The sequence below is a fragment of the Mucor mucedo genome (assembly GCF_025094135.1).
Source record: "Mucor mucedo strain NRRL 3635 chromosome Unknown EV154scaffold_60, whole genome shotgun sequence".
Classification (NCBI taxonomy): domain Eukaryota; kingdom Fungi; phylum Mucoromycota; class Mucoromycetes; order Mucorales; family Mucoraceae; genus Mucor; species Mucor mucedo.
This window is the reverse complement of record NW_026252344.1, coordinates 171,748-182,970: the sequence shown is the minus strand read 5'-3', so window position 1 is coordinate 182,970 and position 11,223 is coordinate 171,748. Positions and strand designations below refer to the sequence as shown.

The window sequence follows — 11,223 nt, the reverse complement described above, 5'->3', positions numbered from 1 at the left end:
TGTTAATTTAATCCCCAAACCCTCTTCATAGCGAAACGATGTGAGAGAAATTTATTGCTTAGCCCAATTCAAATGATGTGGAGAAATCTAGTGTCAGATCTCGTGTGACACTGGATTGCAGTGGACATGTATTCCATTCAAATTGATGGAATATTACCTATATATTTTTGGCGGACTAAATGTTGGCTTATTTCGTCAGAACCTTGTGAGAGTGCAAGTAGACACATTTTATTGTTGAGAAGAGCCGACTACGTAACAATGTTTGTGCAAAGACTTGAACACCTTGTTAAAATATATACTGTCAATTCTTTGTCAATCCCGATAAATCTTTTGATATGATGAATATAGACTGAAAACCAGGTATTTCCACAACAGGGGCATCCTTCAGTTACACCTAGTTTTGTAACTGTCCATATTTGATAGTGTTATATTACCCTATTATTTTAAAATAACTTTAGCAAAACCTGTGTCAAAAAATGCAAATCTGCTCTGTTGTACCTGGTCTCTGTAACGTGTTTGAAGCCCCTCATTTTCGTTTTCTCTAAAGCTGTCAATCAACCTGTATTTCCTTTTCATAATACTTTCAGCTTCAACGCCTATTCGAAACTAACACAAGTTAGTTTTTTATGCAGTTGCAGATGCATTACATTCTGATTTAAACTTACATTAGATGTGCTTGGACCAGGATCACCATTCTCTACCAAGGGCAGATCAGGTGTTGGTGTTCCCTATGTTTGTGCCTCAGTCTTATATTGAATTCTAAAAAGACATTACGCTATTGAATCTTTCTCGTGTGTTCTGATTTCCCCTCCATCTCATTTCGTGATTCTCTCTTTGTTTTGCTTTTCGTAAAGTTTCTCGCTCTGTTTTGATGTTTAAGTAGGATCTGCTCATTTCGGCTGTAACAATAATTACTTAAAAATTTAAAAAGTCAAAGAAAGAATAAAAGAAACACAGGACCCGTCTCTCAGTTTTTTTTTGCCGTGACTGCTATTAGTAAAACGGAACCCGAAAAATCAATAGCAATCTGAGAAGGCAGAAAGATTAAATATAAGTTTTTTAAAGAGGCTTTTTTTTCATTTTCATTAATATTAAAAAATCCTGACCCGGACATCGTGGCAAAAACCTTGCCACTTTTCTGCACAGTGGATACTCGGTGGTAGGTTTTTAATTGGATGAAGAAAAAAAAAGAAAAAAAAATTGAAAAGTGAGTGAAAATTGTACCCTTTTTATACCTTTTGTTTCCCCTTCAAAAACATTGTTGGGGTTTAAAATCATAGGACCGTTTTGTGACGGGGGATTTGATTAGTGCCAATAAAATTTCGTGTAATAGGGAGTTTGCTGCGCAATACCATTGTGGCACGCGATACTAGTCCCTCCTACGTCACACAAGCCTATCTCTTTCCAATTAAATTTACTTTATAAAGAGCATGCAAACACATGGAACGGTGAAGGTGTTTTCGTGAATCAAACCACCCAGTTGATCAGGCACTTCTGTTAATGTTGACATCTACGTAATGAATTACAGTCACACTAAAGTGGGAACTTTGCAGCACAGATTTTATGCTTGGTTTTTGAAATTTACTTTCCCTATTTTTTACATTAACATAAAAGATTACTTATCGATTTCAAAATGACCATTTCAGAACTATCAAACATAACTCACACGACATATTTAAACGGGAGAAAAAAAACATAGGCGTTTATTGGTTGTATAAGGTGAACTTTTCCATGAATCGCATTTTAAAAGAGGTTGGCAATCCGAATTCAACAGTCGAAGTCATCCTTAATGGAATTAAGGAAAATGAATCACTCCTGAAAAACCAAATGGTGCACATAAAAAAAATGAATGACAAAGATCTAAGATGGCTAGAGGGAATAACATGACGTGAGTCGTTTGCGTCTTTCGAGAAAAGAATCGTTGGAGTTCAACTTCATCATATTGACATTTACAGAGCTACTTTGATACATTATTTGAGACAAATTGGCTTTTGCTTTTACGTGGCGGCAAATAATAGAAAGACAACCAAATTTAACAAGAAAATAAGACTTCGATGGGCAAAGGAACCGGCTCATTGGACCAACAAACAATTGAGATGAGTTGTCTTGTTGGACGAGTTGCAATTAATAGTCAAAGGCAATGATGGAGGTGAGAGAGTTCTTCGCAAGTCTATTTAGAGGTATAATGAAAATCATGTGGTCGAAACAACTAAGTTCATACAGGGAAATATCATGTCTGAACCTGGTTTTAAGCCGTTGGTTTTTCTCTTTTGGTCTTCGTTGATAGCAATGTAAATCCGACAGCGTATGTCAACATTTTGACGTCAAAGTTTCACTTTTGGTAAGCTGAACTGTGTGAGGAAGAGCACAGGGATTATACATTACAAGAGGACAGCGCAAATTGCTATACTAAAAATTATACGAGAAGGTGGAAGAACACTCGTTCCATCAAGCGCTTGGATGACTGGCCCGCCCAAAGCCTTGAATTAAATTTGGTTGAGCATATTTGGTCTTCACTCGAGCCTTTTATTAGTGATATAGGGTCCGTATTAAGAATGTTGATAATTTGAGGAAATTTTTAGATGTAGTATGGGATAATATCAGCAGCGATCTGGCTTCTGAATTAGTTCACAGTATGACAAACATCCATCGAGCTGTCATTGAAGCAAAAGGAGCTGTGGTGATCTGCTATATTGTTGCTACATTAAATAAATCCATATCTATGACATCAATACATTAAAAATGAATAAGGAATCAATTACCTAATATAGATAGTTAGTACTATCGTATCACAAGGTTACAAGAACACAGTGACTAAGGCTTATTAAAGATATGGAAGTACAATGTGTCTAAGATGACAGGAATTCCAAGTGTAACATATTTACAAAATAAGCAGTTAAAGGTAACAGGATACACACTGGGAAAATGATAACAACTTCTAAAATACACTAAAGATAGTGGTACAGCAGATAGTCTTTTTTATATAAATACTTGTTCATTTTATTTCATAATAAAGACAATTTTATAAACCGTCTCAAATTATTCATAAATTGCCTTATAATTTTTACTTACCTCTAAACACAACATAACCCCCTCTTTTTGTAAAAATTTGGAACCCCCTCCATAAGGAAATTATAACCTTATATTTTCATACTCCTCATCCAAAAAACGTCGAAAATTCTTTAAAAGATAAACCACCATCAGAGGGTGGTTTAATTACGAAAATGGATTTTCAAACCCCTCTGATGTAATACTTTCATCATTCAAAATAAACTAAAATACCCCCACTAGTTGACAGTATGATCATAATAATTTTTACTTTGTTGTCTTCTTTTTTTATTTTTTGATAAAAAAAAACTAGCAAATAATATTAACTTTACCTTTATAAACAATGTTCAGTACCATCAACTTCAACGCCCCTTCCAATTCAACTGCTTCCACCTCCAGTGCTCCTATTGAGGACGACAGAAAAAGAGGTCCAAATTGGAGTGTAGCAGAAGAATGCTTGTTAATTCAAATTTATAATAAGCATTTGAGTTCTCTTGAAAAAACCAAAAGTGATCACGAAAAGGGGGAGAAGTACACAGAGATGTCGATTGAAAATAATTAACTGGCTCGCCGTCAGCATTTAAGAAGTCGGCCAACAGCAGAGGAGCAAAAAAAAATGGATGTGTATGGTGAAAGATTTTAAGGAAGAGTTTGCTGGATGCTAATCAACTGGTGAATCAGGTTTCGAACCTGATGTTGTTTATGATAAGCTGGAAGAGATCTTGACGAAGTTTCCCACAATCTTGCCACCACACACGTACTCATCCCATTCCAGACAATATCTTGATAATAGTAATGGTGTAAATCAATGATCATCTACCGCTCCTGTTGAATCTTCTTCTGCGCTACCCTGTCGTCCAAGATCAAACGTAGTGTGGTGACCTAGCAAGGCTATAGCCATATTGGAGCTAACAAAGGTTTATCCATGCTGATACCATTTGTGATATAAGCTTAACAATAAATGTCATAGTAAGAACTATAAGGATATTACATCACAAGTCTAATTTAGTACGTCTGAGAAATACTTAAAATTTAGTTTAAAGCAAAGAGAGTTAAGAAGACTTAACATTTATTAGAAGACTAAATTAGTGACTATGTAATAATCATATACATTTTTGGTTAATCAATGATAACTTCAAGATAGCACTAGAGATATGAACAAAGCAGACAGTCTTTTATATAAATACTCGTATATTTCATTTATTAATAAAGGACAATCTTATAAACAGTCTCAAACTACTCCTATAGTCTTTTTATAATTTTACTTTACCTTAAAACACAACACGTAGGCTCTACACCAGCCACTACCATCTCTGATACAGAAGACGACCTCTGATACACAAGCTATGCTTAATCGCATTGTTGATAGAGAGTATAAGCTTCGTAATGGAACATTTCGAGAGTTCGGAGAGTATATGGATTTACGATTAGGAAGACGAGATCCTACTGGAGAAGCAATCATGGTTTCTTTAAACCAAGTCACAGCTCCTTTGGAACGAAATGGTGATAGATTAAACGAATTGCATAATCGTATGCATCAACAAATACCCCATTAGTAAAGATATTCTTTTTTTTAATACATATGTTAAATTACAATCGGTACCTCTTTATTGTCTAGGTTGAAACAATCGGTTCAACTCATCTCTTCTTGTATGAACAGACTCTCTAGCTGTTTCGCTATTTCCCTCTTCATCTTAATCCATCTCGATTCCTTCGTCAATTTCAAAATCTGGATCCCCAATATTGATACAGAAATTGTGTAAGATACAAGCCGCAGTAATGACTTAGCATATATCTTTAATCTTCTTCATGAAGACGTGTTTTTTATGAACCTCCATCTAGCTGAGAGTATTTCAAAGGCCCTTTCGATGGTCATTCTTGCTGAAGAGGGGACCTTGTTGAATTTTCGTTTGGCAACGGCCTCGTCTGAATTGCCTGATACTTCACTCAAAGGATACGAAACAATTACATTACGACAGAGAGCATATGCAAAATCTAGAGAGGGTGTGTAAGTACATTATATGTTAACTATATAGTCAGTATAAAAATAACCTGCAAGAATGTAACTGTCCAAAGGGAAAAATGTTGCTGGTTGTCGTAAGAACTGGGTGTACACTTCAGTCCACTTGAAAGCACCTGCATTGTAGGTGCGATCTATAAATACATATCAGTAAATCAATCAACATGTTATGGATATTCGTTATTATCAGAGTCAACGATACGGATGTGCGTGAAACGGCATTTGTTGTCACAAATTGCCGTCAGTTTGATCGCAAAGGTTCCCTTTCTATCACGCCAATAATGTTCTGGGTGATCTCTAGGACATTCAATGACAACATTTTTACCATCGAGTACTCCTATTGCTTTGGGCAAGCGACGGATAACCCCTTCTTCTTGACCATGAGGCCATTCAAAACCCGTTTAAATTTCCTCACCCCTTTGCTGATCCATGAGCCAGTTGATAAGATCTCCATATACCCCTTCTATTGCAACCAAAAATCTTCGGAAAAAGTTGATATAACTACCATGCGATATACCAAAAGCCATGTTACTAGTTCTGTAACCAATATGACAGTTGGCTAAGCACTATACAGCACATGAAATCTGAATATATGCGGGGATGCTGTTGGGGGCTAACAGATCAAATGCAGGATGCTGACTGAGGTCGTTGACAAGTCTTTCGAAGCTGCTAAGATTCATGCGATACATTACTCGAAAACTAGTGCGTGGATTGTCATCGTCAGCGAGAAAAGGGTGCGTAATTGTCCAGTAGTGATAGTTGAAAAACGTTCCATTGTTGTTTGGACGAACTCGAGTTGAACGTGTTCCAGTTAATAAGAAAGGTAAGGCATAAAAAAGGAAGGTCTGTCAAAAACTGAAGAAAAATAAAAAAGAAAAGCTTCGTGAAGCAAGTTGATATCCAACTGACGTTGTTCCATATACCACTGAATTGCGGTTACATTCATGTTAATGAGCGTCATTGATTCTTCATAAACAGTTGTAAACTCATTGAGTGATTCTTCGAAAGTAGACATTTTGGCAAAAATATATAATAATAAATTTATGGGAAAAAAATAATAAGAAGAAAAAAAGTTACAGGAGGATAGTAATCTGACAAAAATCTGCCTTGATGTCATACGCTATACCCTTAACTTGCGACCGCCTCTTGAATGAGACATACTTATTTTACACGGAGCAAAAAATAAACAATTTAGGCTGCAGCCTTAAAAAAAAAAAAAAAAAAAAAAAAAAAGGGTATACGGACACCATTTTTTTTGGTGTGAAAATAATTAGGGACACCGTTTTTCTTTCCGGGCCGGACGTTTTTTTTTTTTTTTTTTTTTTGGGACACCCTTTGTTTTTATTATTATCATTTAATACTACCTCACAATGACTGAAATGACCGAAGAAATGTTGAACGAAACTGAGCTGCTTATTCAAGCACTTCTTTCCGAGTATATCGATGAGGAGAACATTAACGATGGCTTTGAAGAAAAGTTTACGAATGCTAGCAAGGCAGAATGCGAAGATGCTCCTGTCAAAACAGGTCTTATGGACGTGTTTGACTGGAACACGGTCAGTAATGTTGAAGAAGAAGAAGTAGAAGCTGATGAAGAAGGAATTTACGAGACTGATTTTCCAGTCCCATCTTTCGAAGAGACTGTTGGTAGCAGTGAAACTGTTGATGGCATAAAGGAGGCTTTCGAGAAAGAGTTTCCAAAAAAGAAGCCATTTGCTGATAAGAATTCTGCAAGAGCGGAAATCCAAGAGTTTTGCAAAGCTCAAAACATCCCTTTTGAAACTTTGAGACGTGACAAAGAGTACACCAAACTTGTATGCAGGCACTTTGGAGATTATCGTAGCACTGGAGGTGTAGAAAGTATGTATTTTTCGACTTCAGTGGTCTTATAATTAAAGTAACAAAGTGAAAAATAGAAGACGGCAATAATGATGAGGGTAGACTCAAGAGACCCAACCGAAAGACAGGAAAGGTTGGGTGTACAGCCATCATCCTTCTAAAGATGGATTTAAAGGACGTGGAGAAACGCTGGTTTGTGAGTAAGACGTGCTTTGAGCATACTCATCCTGTCAGCAATAACCGCAAGATGTACCACGTCAATAGAAAACTGGAAGCTGATGACCAGAAATTTGCGATCAAGATGATGCAAAGTGGAAGCACTCCCAGTGCAGTCTTGGAGGTAAGGGATTTAAAAATAAATAGTGGGTTTTGTAAGGAGTTAGTATTGTTTGTGATCTGTTTTGGTTTAAATAAAGACATAGTATACGTAAACTGTAGAACAACTTACAAAATAAGACGATACTTGTAGTTGAATAAAAAATGCTAAATTGCTATTTTGTCTATAGATGTTGAGAACAAGAGACGTTTGTAATGTTACTATTACTGATCTCATGAACATTCAACAACGATTCTGTATAAATAATAGCATCTTTATCAGGGATTTTATAAAACGCCTGGAAACAACAAATCATCATGTTAGATATTTGACAAATGAAGACAATAGAATACAATCTATTTTTTCTATCCGTGAACACGGCATCGAAGAAGCTCGTAGACTGCCAGAGTGCATAATTATTGATGCTACTTATATGACAAATTCACATAAGATGGTGTTATTAAATTTTGTTGTTGTCGGTGCTTTGCGTTCGAAAGAAAAGCCAAAACATCTAAAACCGTTCCTATTGCCCGCTGTTGGATGTGCAAAGAAACGGCGGAGATACCAATGGGCTCTTCAATGTTTTAGAGATATTGTGTGGCCTATTGGCACAAATGAAAATTTGTTACCCAAGTGTTTTGTAACCGATAATGAAGAGGCTTTGTTAAAAGCCATAAAATCTGTTTTTCCTAACAGTAAGCCGATCCTTTGTTGGATACATATTCAACGTAATTTTCTTCTTCGGTTTAAAAAAAATTTAACATCGAAAGTAAAAGCAAACAGTAAGCTATTATGCCAGCCAGATTACATGTATTTTTTAGACTAACTCAAACTACAATCAAATAGATCCCGGAATGCAACTTGAAGTTCGCAGTTTTTTAAAAATTGTTCAGATGTCTTTTGTTTGCTCCACTTTAGAACAATTCAAAGCTGCAAAAGCAGAGTATGATGCTTTTTTGTCTCGGCCCGACCTTTGCACTAAAGATGGTGCTATTATTATGCGAAAGTACTTGAAATTGTAAGTAGTCATTTCAATTTCATTGAAGCTTATGTGGAAATATTTAATGTTTTGTCAAAAATCAACTAAACTATTTTCTTTAGCATGATGAAAAAAGCTAGATTTTGGGCAGGCTATCATGTGAATGCACTCATGCACATGGGTAATCGAACTTCTAACAGAGTTGAAGCAACCCATGATAATATTAAACGTCACGCGCATACTTCTTCCGGAACTATATCTGTTGTAACTGACAAGATCAGCGCATGGACCCAGAAACGAGTAAAGTTTAACTTTTTTTTAAGTTTAATTACATTTATTCTCAATATTTGCAAAATCATTTGCTTGTCATAAACTAACTATCAAATGTAGGAGGAGTACCGAGATTTACCGTCGACGAGAGAAGCATTGTCGCAGCAAACAATGCTACTTGATTCTGACATTATGGCCAAAATCAGTCTCATAAAAATGAATGTTACTAGCTTTGCGCTTGAGAACATAAAATTGGAGCTTGTGGAAATGAGATTGGCTAGCGAAGACCAAAACCACAAGAGTCATGTCATTCCTGGAGAGACACCTTGCCTTTGCTCATTAAGAAGAAACTACAATCTTCCATGTAGACATTCCTTAGCTAAGCTGCTTTTAGAGAACAATGGTGTCATCCCTCTGAAAGCAATTTCAAAACGATGGAGAATATACTACGCCAAACATCTAGTTGCCAATTTTCCATGAGCTGTAAAAATCTCAATATTAATTCGGTACCCTGTAATAGCCGAACCTCGATTTCCTCAATTACTGTTCCTTCAATATTCAAACTATTACATTTTAACCAGCAACAGGTATTGGTAAGAAGGTCATATTATTTTTAGTTTATCCCCTACTCACAATTTTGTAGTTGGTTTCTATATTTTAAATAAAGTTTCAGGTACACGCATTACATCCCAAACACTTATTACACCAAAGTAGTTGGTAACATGCAAGAATATACACCAACAACTGCTAATACCATCGCTTCTTCTATATCCAACCTAATTAATTATCCTAGCAATCATATGCATAACATATACCACAGTTATCTATCTCCTCAAAGCCAGCCAAACCGGCCTATTTCACCCGTTGCTATATTAAGTAAGTGTCGATGCAATAGTAACAAAGCGTGTTAGTCGGTGTGGATGTTGCAGTCGTACTGAATGCAAAGGGGAAGGCGGTATAAAACTCTGTCCAAGAAAGCCACACTTGGATAGCAAATTAGCCTTACAAAAATTACAAGATAATGGAAGATCACCACAAGAAAATGCGGACTTGAAAGCATTGATCTTATGCACTCACGAAAATCTACTGAAAGATAATTTACTCCTCCAAACAGATCTTAATTCATAGATTACTCATTTTTTCACCCTTCTTATGTTTTCTTCTTTATACACTTCCTTCTTTTTCTTCTTTTTCCAATATAAATTATCTACCGAAAGTCTTACTTTATTCAGTCACAATTACCATCCACTGTGGTCTTATTGTTGTTTAAAACGAGCGCTAATGGCGCTCCAGTTTTTTTTTTTTCTTTTTTTTTTTTTTATAATATATATATATATGTATATATATATTCGAAATGCTGTTATGTGTTTGGGGGCGCCTTTATGTTCCGTACAATTGCTTGAGGTTAACCCCTCCCCATTTTACCCTTTTTTTTTCTTTCGGCAATCATCCCAACACCTTCCTTCAACAACGGTTACAATTTCTTTTTTTCAAGATGCTTTCCTATTTTGGGCGAATCGTTTAAAAGTTTAACGGAGATGCCGATGTTCGTACATTAGAGATTAAGATTGAGCAGGTGTTGATTATAGAGACGACTATAGTAATGTCATCAGTTTTCAGTGTCAGCCAAATTACTATGATGGCGGTGTCAGTAATTGAACGATGTGAGACTACCTATTCAGTTCATTGAACACGCTGGTTTGTCTGGAACGACGTTTAGCTGGTGATCCAATATAATTCTCATATTGACGATGGAAGAAGCATACCTAGCTTTAGAGGCTATAGTTCCAAAAAAAAGGTTGCTAGCATAAGTCGATCCATAAAGTATGGTTGTATCGAACGGATGACCTCTAAATTATAGGTGCATACCCAACCTTTAACAAAATATTATATAATAATGGAGACAACACTGTCGATTATCAACTAGCTTTAGATTGGTATACATGGAAGGGTCACAGGTTGATGCCATAGAAGTCCGAACATCCCACTCGTACCGTGGACTTGTAGGCAAGGCTTGGTAGAGGTGAAATTCTACTCTCTTTATCAGCTTGCTCGAAAAATATGATTCGAGTTCAATACGAATCAGCATTGATCATTAGTGCTAACATTTACGCAGCCGAACAAGAAAGTTAGAGGTATGATAAGTAGTGCGGATTGAACTAGTACAGAGAATGTAGAATATGAATCTGGTGTTATGGCAGTGATGTTATTATTTGTACCCGGAAACCTTCTCATCACAATTAAGATGTCCAGTGTTTCTATAGTTTCAGCAGCATAAATTTCCCGCCTTTATATATCTGGCACAGACCGCGACGCTGCCAATGTCGGAACAGCCTTAATGCGTTCCGACGTTTGCATAAACGATTAGATTTAATTGCATCAAAGGAAATGATAAAAACTTGTGTAACTTTCAGCACTCTCCAAGTTATGAAAAGAATACAACTCAAAGGTTAAGCCTGATTAATATATTCTAATGCGTTGATAGAGACCTTGCAATTGTAGTGATTAATTTTCTCGCAAAAAGTCTAAAAAATTCCAGATCGACATAATTGATTTTATCCTCAGTATGAGCAATACATTTCGATAATAACATCTTCGACATTAACTTTTGGACTTCATCGTTTAGAAACTTTAAGACATTAACAACTTTAATGAATCTACACATAAACAACATAATGATTCTATAAAGAAAATTTTTGGATACTGTTTACAAGAAAAAAAGACACCAAGCGAACTCCGTTTAAACTTTGC

General features: G+C 36.0%; 1 protein-coding gene across 1 annotated transcript; it reads right to left on the bottom strand.

Moving 5' to 3' along the window:
- Positions 1 to 248: 248 nt before the first annotated feature.
- EV154DRAFT_482540 (uncharacterized protein) lies at positions 249 to 894 on the bottom strand (the record flags this gene model as incomplete). Its single annotated transcript, XM_051598504.1, has 5 exons — positions 249 to 406; position 435; positions 499 to 606; positions 666 to 728; positions 775 to 894. 5 exons carry the CDS (start codon positions 892 to 894, stop codon positions 249 to 251), a joined length of 450 nt encoding a protein of 149 aa, XP_051456534.1.
- Positions 895 to 11,223: the final 10,329 nt, after the last annotated feature.